The sequence below is a fragment of the Mus pahari genome, chromosome 13, assembly GCF_900095145.1.
Source record: "Mus pahari chromosome 13, PAHARI_EIJ_v1.1, whole genome shotgun sequence".
NCBI lineage: Eukaryota > Metazoa > Chordata > Mammalia > Rodentia > Muridae > Mus > Mus pahari.
Window position 1 is genome coordinate 79,691,297 of NC_034602.1, and position 15,398 is coordinate 79,706,694.

Sequence of the window (15,398 nt, forward strand, 5' to 3'; positions counted from 1 at the left end):
GAGAGAGAGAGAAAAAGAAAGAAAGAAAGAAAGAAAGAAAGAAAGAAAGAAAGAAAGAAAGAAAGAAAGAAAGAAAGAAAGAAAGAAAAAGAAAAAGTAAGGCCCCTTGATATTGGAATTTGTGCTCCTCCTCATAGAAAAGATCACCTAGAAATCAGACCTTGTCCCTCTAAGGAAAGTGATATTTTAGACTTACGCATACTTTTATTGCTTTTGTGGAATGCCTGTGCATTTATGATTATGAGAGACAAATTCCACTTCCCATCCCTAATATGTATGCAGTTTCAAGTACCTACTACATACAGCCATTTCACTACATTTACAAAAGTTTGAGGTCAATGCTCTTGTTTTGTGTACAAGGAAACCGACCCACGTTCCCAGACAAAACAGACGGTAAGTTGGGAGGGGCCAGGTCTAAGTTGCCTAGCATTTTTAGTTAAATGAGCATTAAAAGTAAAAGGGTGGACATAGCTCAGCTATGAATGGTTTTCTGAATAATCTGTAAGTGAACAGCTGTCTTGTCCCTTCTGATCTTGTGAGATCAGAGACTTTTTTTTTTTTATTCTGCAGTTGGCAGTTATGTGTAGTGAGGCCTGAGCTGAGGTCAGGAATTCTCATTCATGTTCAAATGGGGTTTTGAGGATATTTGTGAATGGCATCTCCACAGTCACTTTGGTGTGGCTTCATCACATGGTGAAAGAATTAAGCAGAGTAAATCATCTTGCGTGAGAAGCAGAATCTCAGTGGGACAGCGGGGTCACCTTCTGCGGACCCTGGGACTTTACGATCTACCAGACTGTTGGCATAACCTGAGGCGACACACCTGGGAGGAAGGCATGCTGATGGGACTCTCCTGTCTGGGTTTTGACCCATACCCCAGGTGCCTTTTGCATTGTCTCGACACTTCAGCAGCTTAGATAATTGGGGTGTCTGGTTCGGCACTGGAATCCAAATCCAGGAGGCAAGACAAGAAGCAGCTATTACCAAATGCCTGCTGTGGGCTGGCCACGTTCTGTGTTAATCATCTTAAACCCTATCACCCCATTTTATCCTTGAATAATCTCTGAATAAAGCCAGATATAATGGTGTACTTTTGGTCAATGCAAACACTAAGACTCAGCAATACCTTACAAAGACTTGGAGACTGGGGCCAAAACACAAAGTTCAAGGTCACTCTTTAGCAGGTATCACTAGTAATTGGGTCCAAAGGCAAAAAAGGAAGTAAAAATAACAGGTTCTAATAGAGAAACTCCAGAGTTAACTAGGACTGTCCTGGGAATGGAATCTACTCAATGTGGGCTCACTTCTGGGGTCAAACCAGGCAGAGAAAACACTTATCTATCCTTTCAACCTGGGCTAAAATAGTTGACTTTTTAATATAATATTCATATTATGTATGTATGTATGCACACATGCATGGATGTGTGTGCGCACACAAGCTTGTGTCAATAGCTTCCATATTGCATGTTTATAATTTATGATTTTGGCCTAGAAGGTTTAATTTTATTCATATATTTCTTAGACATGAGCGTCACTATGAAGTAGTCATTGAAGCTGGCAGAGTCTTTTATTTCTATTACTTTCCGAAATATATACAACTAACATTGTCAGGAAGGGAGTATCTTATATTTCTGTTCCTGTGTCTTTATGTAATTGTTATTTTTTCTGCCCAGTTTTATGAACCTTCTATTCTCTGTAGAGAAGCAGAAGGTAGGCGTCCTTTCTCAAGAGACCACACACTGAGGTGTGGCTTCCTCATTTGTACTCTAAATATAGGCTTATGTAAATTGTCTATTAATGTGGCTATAATTGCTGTTGGGAGCATTCCACTGGAAGACAATGGGAAGGCTCCCCAAAGCTGTGACAGGCAAGAACCTTAGAGAGGAGCCACCTGACAGCCTTGGTATGCCAATGCAATCCTGGGACTTTTTTTTTTTTTTTTTAAATGAGGTAATGCAACAGACTTGGTGTCCTCTGGTGAAACCATGGTGTAAGTCTGGGTGTCTAGCTAGAGAGCTGGTAAAGGTTCAGTTGCATTCTAGGTTAAAGTAATGATTTAATTAACTAGCATGCGATTTCTAACACTCAAGACCATCTGACATTTGTTCTGAAAAAAAAAATGTTACTGACTCTTAGGTCAAAATTATGAATTAAAAATATGAGATATGGAAGTTACTGACATACAGGCTTTTGTATACATAAACATTTATTGGGTATCAGGACTTTATAGCTTGTAATTGAAAGGCTTAGTGATGAAGCACACGTGCCACCATTGAGCCAACCTGTTTCTCTGGGGCTATTCATGTCATACCTTAGAATAAATCTGTATCTAACTAAAACAAGTGGGTGTGTGAGGACGTAACAGTTTATATTAAATATCCGTGTTGGCTGGATTCATAACTAGATTGAAACCTTATTCAGTTCTCATCAAAAAGTTTTTTCTTTAACTAGTGCCTATTTAGATATGCACGCGAGACAGAGGATATCTTGAAATTAATTGATAGATTTTGAAAAATCCTATGGTCAGTGCCAATTTAATCTAATATAATCTCCCACCCCTGTATCCATGATTCTCTGGTTATAGACTATTCACTGAGGTTATACTTACCCAACTTTGTGTATTTTCTGTACTGTGAGTGTGTGTGTGTGTGTGTGTGTGTGTGTGTGTGTGTGTGTGTGTGTGTAGAAGGAAAGATTGAGGAAAGGTAGAGTAAAAGGGAGATGGAGAGAGAGGAGGGGGGGAGGGAGAAAGGGAGGCAAAGAAAGAGTGAGAGAGTCAGAGAGAGAGAGAGTCAGAAGAGAAGAGGAGGAGGTGGATATTGCACAGTGAGGAGACTGAATGGTGGATAGCCAGTAGGAGATTGAGGAGTCATCTAATCCAAACCCTGAACCTCCCTCCATCTGACCTCTCTCACTGCTCTTTGTTTCTAGAGGTAAGGAATTTCTTTGCAGGGAGATAAAATGGACTGAGCCAGACCTGGAGCTCATATCTCAGGAGGCTGGTGCAGGGTATTTGGCACCAACTCTTCAGACAAGGATGGGTTAGTTCTCTGTGGTGGGCCGGCCTGAGCACGGCAGGGTGCTTAGCAGCAAACCAAGATTCTACCTGCTAGATGTCAGTAGCAACTCCCACTGTGACAATCAGAAACCCCTCCAGACCTCATCAAACACCCTTGGCTGATAAAATTGTCCCTGGCTGAGAACCACTGATTGAACATATGCTTTTATTGTCTCCTGTAATTCACAGGTTGAATTACCAAGATGTTCATAGTAATGGGAGCCTAGGTGCCACTTCTAGTGTTTTAAGAGCCATTGTTGAGGGTTCGATGAGAGAATGTTTGCCTAACATGAGCAAAGTCCTGTTTAATGTCAGCATCTCCAAACGTATCAGCTTAGCAATGCCTGTTTCTTCAGTCATTGCACAGCTGGCCCCTGCTCCTCCTGTTACTCCTCTGCCATTCACAATGCTAAACTTCCCCATTCTCTCCAATTTATTTTTCTCTTTCCTTGACCATTTCTGTCAGTCTAATTGTTCCCCAGTTTTCTCCTTTCCACTCCATACTATTTCCTTGGAATGTGTAAAAAGCTCCCATTTATACAATATCTCATTTGATTTTCAAATGGATTTAATTAGCTCCTTCCAGAATCCATGCACGCATAAAGGTGACGTATGACCTTTAGATTCAAATCCAATCACTTAGTAAGTCCTCCCTTTATCCATTCATGCACAAATGGGCTGTCCTGCCTGCTTCCTGTACCTGTTACGAACAGGTACTGTAACCCTGGTATGTTCTGAATACTTACCATTCTTCATGTACTCTGCTTTCTTCATCCTCACCCTAGGTGTAGAACTCCATTGAATCTATGAAGGATGAGAACTATGCCTCTTCCTTTTTCTATCGTGTTCAAAGCTTCACAAATAGAAAGTGCTCAATAGATATGTACTGAATAAATATTTCATTCATGTAACCAACTAGAAAGAAGCATGATATGAGCCAACTTCTTCTTCTTCTTCTTCTTCTTCTTCTTCTTCTTCTTCTTCTTCTTCTTCTTCTTCTTCTTCTTCTTCTAACTAAATCCTTCTTGTGTATGTGCCTCTCGCTGAAGTCTAATTCTTCAATGCAAACCAAGGCTATATGTTCACAAACTACATCTTCATGAAAGAGAAGTCTTGGGTACCTCTTGATACGTGCTCTATAGTATGTAACTGCTCTGGGTGAAAACAAATTATCTTCACGTTTTTGAAATGACTCATTCATGACAATGTAATAGCACATGCCTGTATTTCCAGGAATAGTTAGACTGAGAGAGGATGTTTGAAAATTTGAGGATGGCCTCAGCTGCATAGAGAGAACTTGTCTTTTAAAACAATATCAAAGTGTGCTTAAATGACATCATCTATAGTCATTTTCTTGCGTGAGTGCCTGTGTGTGTTCACTAATTAAAACTTTATCCTTGTGAAAAGATTCATGTTTGGCCTCCAGCATGTACAGTGAAAGTAAATTGGTTAGCATGCTGCTAGAAGCATCATGAAATAGTCAAAGCTTCAGTCATCATCATGACTACAGTTATCACCATGACTACAGGAAAACGACAATACTAGAATCCAACTGTTGATCCTTTATGGAGCTTCTTGTTCAAAATTAGATGTTTACATGTTCAGTTTGAATCAACAAAAGTGAAGCCAGAAGGAAGGACACACATTTACACAAGGCTGGAAAAGGTATCCCCCATGTTAGACTGTCTCAGCATCTGTAGAGTATTACATTCTCAGCTTGTAGGAGAACCATGACTCATCTTTAGAATTCTAAGTCATAAAGTTCCTGGACACCAAGACTAATATTTTACCCCATATCCAAGAGTTCTCCAGATTTTCCCTCATTATGTTAACACTTCCATGATAAAGGAGATATCTACAGAGCACCGTGTAAAACATAATTTTTCCTCAGCATTTTCCTCAATGAGTTTAAACACTCATTCTTCACTTGCTTTAGCCCTGTATTGTATGATATCTCAAATGTAGAAACACTTTATGGTATGGTTTAGAAAGTCCTACTGATATTATGGAATAAAAGTTAATGCATGCTGTTGAAAGGAATGTTATATTAAATCCTTTATTGCCACTTGCCAAGGAAAATTTCTTGGACTTCTTAAAACTCAAAATTAAAATGAACATCTGGTTAACTGTATCATATCAGTCATTTGTGATGTTTCATCTCAAATGAAGTTTTTTCAGTTATCTATGAATGATGCTTAAGCATATATTAAGTGCAAAAATATACACACATATTCTCTAAAATACAGATATACACACATATTCTCTAAAATACAGATCATTACTGTACAGGACAGAAAATAGATCTTTTCATGACATGATTTGACAGATTCACTGGTGCAATCTCATAATTTGATATCACCTTATACGATTTCATCTGCAAAATATTCTGCTGGTAGATTCCACATGAACAGAATTTTTCCTTCACTTTTTCTAAGTGCTCAAGATCCAATAGATCAACTGCTGTGAAGAAATTCTATAGTCTCACCTTGGAAGAAGTTGGCAAACCAAATAGTTCCAGCATAGGCCAGCTGGTGTGGTCTTGGGAAGGATTCAAGGCAGATTTGCCTACCTGATTGGGCCAGGCAAATACTACTTTTTTGGTATAAATATTCTAAAAGATTTCATTGAGAAAAGAAGGTGAATGCTTCTCATTTGCTAACATCATTTATTTTAGACCATTTTCATTTGCTTGATTGTTTTCTAAAGAAGCTTTTTTTTATTTAAAAAAATTTTTTTTATCTATTTATTTTCTCCTGCCTGAGGCTTGGGGATGTTTCACGACTTGCCCACCCCTTCAGTCCCAGAATCCCAGTGTCCTCTCCTTTGGTCTTTGTGAGCCCCTCTGTCCTCACTAGGAAGCAGGTCAGAAGAAACTGTAGGCAATGAGGGCGTTTTGTATGTCAGGTATTCTGCCTGACTGTTGGGCAAACAGGTCCTAGCACTCCAGGGCTCCCAGTTGTCAGGGCTATCCCCATTCCAGCGACAGCACTCAGACTCTCCCACGCACACGCATGGTCCCCATCATTGCTTAAGGGTGTAGGTTGGGCCCTGACTCATGGGGAAGAGGCGAAATGCATCCTGTGAGTCAGTGGTTCCACTTCCTGCTGGTGTGTTTGAGATTTCACTGAAATGCAGTCTCCAAAAGGTGAGGGGGGAGACGAAGAGAGAACATCAAATTCTTAATCCCACTTGGAGCTGTGACCCAGATAATAGTCTTGAAGTGGTTTTGGCCTTTGCTTTTTGTGGTGAAGTTGAAATTCTAAGTACAAGTTTGCATTTATAGACCATATACCTCTGTCACCTTGCATAAACTTCATCAGGATCTTAGTAACCAGGGATTGTCATTACATCTGATTTTGATGCAGAAGTGATCCAAAATGTTTAACCTAGTGAATGACTTTATTAGCAGGAATTCGTGATAAGGAACAAAAACCTTAAATAAAATATTTGCAATTGAACCACAGATTGTTATACACAAACATGCTAAAATCATGAAAAACTTCAGACTAAGGAACTATGTGGACATGACACTAGGGTATATTCCTTCCCTGTACAACTTTAAAACAGTGACTACTGGGCTGTGATTGTAGCTTGACAGAATGCTTGCCAACCATGGGCAGTGCTTTTAGTCTAATCCTCAACACTTTGCAAAAGTGACAGGCATGGGTATCACAGTTCTCTGTGGGTGGGCGTTTCAATCTCCTGATTACCACATTCATTCCTCTATTCGACTTTCCGAAGTCCTGTGTCAGGCACAGCTGTGTATGGAGATAGGTGATTTAGACTCATTTTTTATCAATCACTGGCATGATCTCACACTTTAACATAATTATTTACAATTTCATCTGTAAACTGTTTTGCTGGTGGATTACCACAGCAAGTCTCACAGAAACTGCCCAACCAATGAACCGTCTCCACACGAGCATCCCAGGCCAGGGAAGGCTAGTGTTCCAGGAGGTGCACACCCTAGGCTAAACACTCTACAATGTACAATGTACTTCACCTTCAGCCCAAGCAATTCAAAGCTTATAATAGAAGACGAACTAATAACTTATCAAAGCCTTAATAAACAACAACAGAACAGTACAGAGCAGAGGTTGGGATCAGCTGCAGCTTACAGCAGGGACAGGTAGCAGTCTTAAGCAGGAAGTGACCATCTTGACGTCAGCACCTCTGCACCTGTTCTTGTCTCTGTGACTTCTAAATAAAGGATGGTGCACTTGGACAGAGAAACTCATGTCCCAACCCCCACCCTCACCCCTCCCACGCATAAAGGTAATTTTCTGGATTGAGAATTGAAGTGTTTCTTCCAGGAATTACAAGGAAGAGCCTAGTGTGTGTGTGTGTGTGTGTGTGTGTGTGTGTGTGTGTGTGTGTGTGTGTGTGTGTTGGGGGGGGTGTTAAGGATAAAATCGCATCCAGTGAGAAGTCCAGTTTGTGTTGAGGAGACTGTCTAGGTTAAAAGGTTCTTCAGTACAGCGCATGGTAAAACTCCATCAAGAAATGGAGCAAAACTAATGTGGATGAGAATCCAGCTCCTCCTCCAATTCACACACCTCATTCTGAAACTATGTGAAAACAGTTTTCATCTCTGTTGAACCGACAGTACAAAGCCTTTGGTCTTCCTTCCTTCCTTCCTTCCTTCCTTCCTTCCTTCCTTCCTTCCTTCCTTCCTTCCTTCCTCCCCTTTGTTCGTTCATTCATTTTCTTTTCAGTCATTTAAGAAAGATTAACCTTGGTCTATCAGAGCAATTCATGTTGATTGCAGAAGCATGGCCAAGGGGCAGATGCTTCTAGATGAGTGGTTCTCAACCCTTGGGTCATGACCCCTTTGGAGAGATAATGACCCTTTCACAGGGTCACCTCCTATCAGCTATCTGCATATCAGATAGTTATATTGTGATTCATAACAGTAGCAAAATTACAGTTATGAAGTAACAGCAAACATAATTTTACAGTTGGGGGTCACCACAATGTGAGGAACCACATTAAATGATCTCAGCTTTAGGAAGGTAGCGGACAACTGATTTACCGCTTTCAGTGTTTCCAAACCAATGGAAGAATATAAAACTGAATCTTTAGGTCATGTCTTCTGTGGTCACTCAAATAAGTGATCTTGTATAAGACATTTAATTTGCACGCGCTGGACTCATTGGGATGTGTTCATCTTTATTGTGAACGGGCGTTGGGTCAAGTTTGAAACATGATAGGTAGTAGGAACCATGAGGTTGTACTGGATGTCGATCTGTGTCTTGATGTTTAGAACAACCTCATGTACAGTTTGATTAGTAAGCTCAAAGTTCCTCTGATCAAGGAGGAAAAATCACCTTTTCCCAATATGAATTAAATGGTGTATTTAAATGCCAAATTATAGAGATTTATACTCTTACAATAAACCAGTAGAGGGCACTAACTGGATAGTTCATTCAAACTACAGGCTAGAGGTTGACTGTCTGGAATATTTATGAGAATCTCTGATATTTATGGGAATGTCTGATGTTTCTGGGGGAAAAAAAAACAAAAAAGAAGAATCCATTTCAGTCTCACTAAAAGTCTGTAAGAACAATTGAGATTTGGGGAAGACAGTTACTTTGTCCAAGTAACAGAGCTCAAGTTTCCTCATGCCACTCTCATTTCCCCATTCCTTTTGAGGTGATGTAAATAACACTCTGCTTTAGCCTCTGTGGTGTGATCCATGGGATAATCATCATGTTCAATATTGCTACCCATTTCCAAACTCTGTCCTGTGGCCCATGTAATGTGCATCACCAGGGGAAGTTGTTTAAACTTCGCAAGTTCAGTTCTCGTATGTCTGACGGAGTTAATGGTTTCTTCCTTAGCACCTTTGAGAGCATAAAGTGAGATAGTATAGATCAAATGAGCAGAACTGTATCTCCGCGCAGTGCACATTTGAGGTCAGCCAGTTATGCCTGTTGCTACCACTACTAGCACAGCTATTGATTATATAATAGTGACTCCTACAGTTCAGAAAAAAGATCGGTGTTCAAATACACAATGGTGAAACAAGAGAGGCAAAATGCTCTTGTGTGAATGAATATGGAAGTAAAAAGCTCTTCTTATCATGCTTCCCAAACAACTCAGAAATGGCCTGCGTCATTCTGATGCCTAATTTCCACCGTTTATCATTTTACTGGATGACACAGTTGTTTGAAGTTCGCTGTGCTGACAAAGATTGGTCGCTAGGGCCTGCACAGCTTGGCATACTTCACCAGCTTCTTCCAGTGCTAGATCAGAGATACACATGGTCCTCCTGTATCCATGGGTTCAAAATATTAGAGAATACTGACTGTACTGAACATAACAACACAGTATAACAGATACCATATAGCATCTACATTGTATTAGGTTTTAGATGTAATCTGGAGATGATTTAGGGTTACACTAGAAGACAAACTCGGATTATGTGCAAATCCTATGCTGTTTTGTGAAAGGGACTGGACATCTGTAAATTTACTGTATGTAGGCAATGCTGGAGCTAGTCCACATGAACCAAAAGGGGCAACAATATTCTCGTTTTATCTAGATTATATTTTTTGAATTATATGACTGTTTCCTTAACAGTCTGTCATCACTTTGATGAATTAACTTCTTAAAAGAAAACATCCCAAAGACATGCAGAACCATAACAAAAGTTGCTTTCCTCGCAGCACTAATTGCATATTTGATTTTCTTCCATAACTAGGTTCCCATCTTCTACAAGCAGTTAGCAGCACAACAGTGATCCCATCATGTATCCCAGGAGAATCCGAGGACAATTGTACAGCCTTAGGTAAGTCTCTGGTCGTGAAAGTAGCATCCAACTCTTATACATTTTCAAATAAAATGTCCCTATAAATACATGCTAATAAATACACTAGGAAGGGACACCTGCTGTATCCATTTTTAACCTAATAATTAATAAGAAATCTGGAGAAATTACATGAAGAAATAAGAAGGGGAGAAAGATCAGGCATGTAGTTATAAAGATTTGGGTTTTGGAAACATAGAAATCAAAACAAATCATATTGAGTATAAAGCTACTATTGGAAACTATTTGAAAGGCCAGATCCCATAAAGAACAGGAAAATGCAAACTCTACACACAATATGTTCTCTCTTGGTAGATGTGCCATGTAAGAGGAATGAAGACTCTCATTCTGTTTCTGCCATAGGGCTCAGGAAACATTCATGGGGTGCCTAGTCTGATCAGCACCATGTTAAGGTAGAAATACAAAGGTGAATGATAGACAGCCATTGATCCCCCATGGGCAACACAGTCCAGGAGAACTAACTCTCCATGCTTTGCTCTGAGGGAAATACTAAATCCAAAGAATGGCTCTAGGTTTTCTACTTATTTCTTGTCCATTGTCACCAAGGTTTCTGGAATTTTGTCAATCTCCTGCCATCACTGGTTTGCTTGTTTGTTTTGTTTTGATTTTTATGAGTAGTTATTTGGTCAGGAATACTTTCTTTGGATAATTTTCTTAATATTTTAGGTGAATCAGTGTTTTCCTTATTCATATATATTTGAGACAGCATCTCATGTGTCCCAGGCTGGCCTCAAACACATATGTACCTGAGGCTGATCTTGAACTTCTTCTGATCATTCTGTACCCACCTCGGCAGTGTGGAAGGTACCACTATATCCAGTTCAAATGGTGGTATGGATTGAACTTACTCTTTTTGCATTCTAGACACCTGCTCTGCCAATGCGCCTACATTGCCACCATCATAAATAATATTTCTATTTAAAACTTTTACATTCACCACTGTATTTTCTTAGGAGACTCTCAATTTCAAAATTCGTCTAGTTGATGTTTAGGAATCCATTCAAGAGTTGTTCAAGAGTGGTTTCTCGGTTGATAACCTCAATGATTTGCAAATATACACCCAACCAAGGCTTATTTTAGAATTAAACTCTCCTGAACTAATTAACATTTTCAACTCATAATTTAATTATTTTTTTAAGTAAGGAATTTCAAAAATGCTTGGAGGCTTCAGAAAACAAGCAAACAAAAGACAAGTTTTACCTGAGGGAAAGGAATGATCCCAATATGGAGGGTGTGTGTGTGTGTGTGTGTGTGTGTGTGTGTGTGTGTGTCTACCTGCCTGCCTGCCTGTCTGTCTTCTGAGAATTACATCCCCAAGATTCATTTTGTCTAGCCTATTTATTGCATGTTCAGGTGTTTATTTGCTGTGGGGAATGTGATAAGTTGAGTAATGCCTTCCCCCTGAAAATTCTGCACTTTTAACCCCTGACCTGTCTGCTGAAGTTGCTTAGAGAAAGGATAGCTATACAGCCGGAGTCCCAGTCAAAACAAGTCATTAAACTTTCCATTCCTTTTACAGTTCAGATGGAAGATGATCCCCGTGTGGCTCAAGTGTTGATTACAAAGTGTAGCTCTGACATGGAAGGCTACTGCTTGCATGGACAGTGCATCTACCTGGTGGACATGAGCGAGAAATACTGCAGGTGAAGTAACCAAACTGAGCATGCATTCAGTTCTGAACCCTGCACTTTCCTTACCTCTTCTGTAGTTAATAGATTCTATGGGCTGTTGAAACATACTTTATGGATACTATTAAAATTTTTATTACTTCTTCAAATTTAGGAAACAAGTAGACTGTTTCAATCTGGACAGATACTTTGGGGTTCTAGTTTGGACTAGATGCTGTGTAGAGCTAGTTTACTAAAATTGCGTTAACTCTGCGTTTAGTTTTTGAATTCATTTTTATAACTTTTAACAAATCATCCTGGTTTCTTGCATTGCAGTGGGAACTTAGTTCTTGTAACGCTCACTCATAGCATGACCTCATTTTAAAAGACTTGGTTTTCTTTGCTATTGTTCTCTTTTAGATGTGAAGTGGGCTACACTGGTCTGCGATGTGAACACTTCTTTCTAACTGTTCACCAACCCTTGAGCAAAGAATATGTTGCATTGACAGTGATTCTCGTTTTCCTGTTTTTCATCATAACTGCTGGATCCATATACTATTTCTGCAGATGGTAAGCCAGTTAGCTTTATAGCCCCCTCCCCCTTTTTTTTTAATTCCCAAAACACAGACCTATAAACTGGTTGAAATGAATCTTTGACTGGACCTGTGAAACCGAGAATACTATAATAATAGTGTTCATAAGAATGTTTACAGATTATTTTTCTCAGTTTGAAGTTGGTACAAATTGTAGTGATTTTTTTTCCTCCAGAAAGTTATTGTTTAGATTTTGTGCTAGGCAGCTATCTGACGATAATGCCTTCCTGACTATATGTACCAAAACTTAATATGGGTGAGAAAAATGGATAGAAAAAGATGCTGAAGAGTTACTCCTGTCATTTCTCAGCTTTGTGCTCATGTCAAGCCCTGGGAGAAACACTTTCACGGTGTTAACTATGTCACCATGTCCATTTCTTACCTAAACTGTTGGACTACAGGACACCATTCTCTTGCTCTCTTGTTTTACCCATTACCTGAGCCTAACCTACTCAGTCTGAGCACTTTTACATAAGCTCTTGGAGTCTATGTATTTCTTTCAGGGCTTGTTTTTATATTTGTTAGTTACAGTGCTGTTTCATTTCTGATTATTTACAGGTACAAAAATCGAAAAAGTAAAAAACCAAGGGAGGAATACGAGAGAGTGACCTCAGGGGACCCAGTGCTGCCACAAGTCTGAACAGTGCCATCAACTTATGGACAAGGATGCACAGTGTGCCTGGCTGATGTCAATACTTTGTCATGTTAATAATATTTATGTTGGGTCATGTGTTAGGTCAATAACTGTATATTTTTAATACAATTGGAAAGTGTTTTATTTTTGACAGAAATATATTTGCTAATATATTATATGTAAAATATTTAATATCAAAAGAAATTTGATATTTTTGTAAGAATTTCCTGAGTACGATGCTTTATTGAAAAGCTTCAAAGTTCATTAAGCTGGTGCAGTGCTTAGAGAGAGCAATGACCAGTCTGTAGCTTGGGAGGTGTCTGCAAGTGACATTCCTGTGAGCTTAGTGATATGGTCAAGTCCACTGCATTGGTAATTTATTTTCTTCTTCTCATGTCTGTGATAATTGACTTGACTGAATTGTGGCTTGGCACAGTGGTTGGCGAGCCTCGTAGTAGTATAGTCAAATCAATTGCATAAGTAATTTATTTTCTACTTCTTATGTCTGTGATAATTGCTTTGACTTTATTATCATGTATTAAACAGTAATAACAATGGGACTTAGAGGAGGTAAACATAACTTGTGTGCCTCGAACCAGCTAGTCCTGGACAGGATGTCTCTTCAGCATCTCTGCTATTGGGTTCAGATGTGTCTAGGGGCACAAAGGACAATCCCCTACACTAACCCACCCAAACATTAGCTCTTCCACCTATGTAGAGTACATCATTATGTGAGGTTGTCGCTTTGAATATCAACCAGAAAATCCACATCTGAAGACAAATTTGAACTCCATTTCAGAATATTTATTTTTATAGGGAATTAATAACATTAAAGCAGAATCCAAATCAAATTAATTGTATTTTTAAAATACAGGAGGACGCTAACCAGATCTTGTCTGATATGGAAACGTACTTTTGTATTTCATGCTCAAGAGCATTTTTGTTTTTGCTTTTTGTTGTTGTTTGTTGTTGTTGTTGTTGTTTTGTTTGTTTTACATGGAATCTCACTCTAGTCCAGACTTGCCTCAAGCTCATGGTAACTCTCCTGCTGCACCTCCTGGGTTACAGTCATATATATATTCCTGTGCCCAGGTTCAAAAGGGTTTTTGTTTGTTTGTTTGTTTTGTTCTGTTTTTTTTGTGTATTTTTTTTACAATACACAGTTCAGACAACATCTTATTTCAGATTTTAAAGCTACATTTTAAAACATATATCCAAATGCAGGAATTAAAGAAAATACAGGAAAAAAATCAATCACAATCTATTTTTCCAAAGGTGAAACACATTTGGAAGCATTTAAAATGCAGACTTCATTATCCATACCCATGGAAACTAAAGAGAAGCCTGCCCCTTTCCTTTGTCCTTTGTTTACCTTTATGGAAAGACAGAAGGCTGGACTCCACTCTCAGCCTGCAGGTCTTAGTGAGTCACCAAGAGGATTCTGTGCAGTTATCTTGAGAGCTACTGCTAGAACACCTTTTCCCGGAGGCTGCCCCGCCGAATGCTCAACCTTCCGTGGAATCTCCCTGGAACACATACCAGGTCAGGGAGGGCCGATTCTTCCTCCAGCTTTTTCCTGGCATATGTTCAGGTAACAAAAAGATCAGGAGTTGACGCTGGCCTCTAAAGTGCCAAGGGACCAATCATTGATGCTCCATGGAGCCAGCCATGGAAATCCCTGGAAGGTTCACCCAGCTCTCATCCAAAGCCCTGGCCTTGCTATGAGGGAAACACAAAGATTAAATAAGCAGCACACAAGGCATTCTGGTGCACTTACTTGTGCACACGCAAGTTCCAGCCTTTGCAGAATGACAGCTCTTTGTTTCTGCAGTAACCAGCACACTCATGTTTAAAAGGACAAAGGGGAATGAAGGTCAGTGAGATCTAAAAAGTGTATTTCTTTGCCATTTGATTTGGCTGAAGGATAGAAAGCAACCCGTGTGAGTACACATTTTGAAATCCCAGTGACATCAACTGGGTGAAAGAAACACTGGCCTATTTCCAGTGACCTTAGCGTCTCTAGACAGAGGTTTAAAGCTTTTCAAGAACTGGGCTAAATCTCATCCAGTTAATCTACAGAAGCTGAAAAAAAAGGCTTTTAGATATTGGTATATTGGCATATTATATGGTATAATGCCCATAATGGTCTGCTATGAGCATTTCTGGGCATATCACATAACTAGATGCAAGAAGTTTGGGGTAGCATTGTATATATTTAAATATGTTTTAAAAGAGCTCAGGAACAATTTACATCTCTGTATCTTTTTTTGTTGTTGTTGTTTTGACCTCAAAACTGGGAATAAAAGTCAGAGACATATGTCCAGCAAACACTACTGTTGGGATACACTTAACATCCCATGAAAACATACTAAGAATGCAAATGGATGGCGGAGCTTGCTGGTGTTGGGTGAACATGTTTTAAAAACTCATTGTTCTAGTGAAGATTATGTTAAGTAAGCCTAAAAAAAGATGACAACCAGTTCATACACAGATTTCTCATTATATTGTGTATACACACACACCGGGACATCAACAAGGGTGTATACACACTATACTGAGAACCAAAGCAGCCCCAGATACATAATCGTATAACTTACAGTCCCCCACCATGACTACCTCATAGTCCAGTAGATCCACTCCTTGACCAAGGACCTCATGCTCTGTATTTGACACTAAA

The 15,398-nt window shown here is 39.4% G+C and overlaps 1 protein-coding gene across 1 annotated transcript in view; it reads left to right on the forward strand.

Moving 5' to 3' along the window:
* The window catches only part of Ereg (epiregulin), a 15,405-nt gene extending 1,815 nt beyond the window's left edge, over positions 1 to 13,590 (forward strand). The window contains exons 2-5 of the mRNA XM_021211333.1: positions 9,762 to 9,848; positions 11,407 to 11,530; positions 11,915 to 12,064; positions 12,646 to 13,590. Of these exons, the coding sequence (XP_021066992.1) occupies positions 9,762 to 9,848; positions 11,407 to 11,530; positions 11,915 to 12,064; positions 12,646 to 12,727 (443 nt within the window). The 3' untranslated portion in view covers positions 12,728 to 13,590. The remainder of the gene's footprint in view (positions 1 to 9,761; positions 9,849 to 11,406; positions 11,531 to 11,914; positions 12,065 to 12,645) is intronic.
* The last annotated feature ends 1,808 nt before the right edge of the window (positions 13,591 to 15,398 follow it).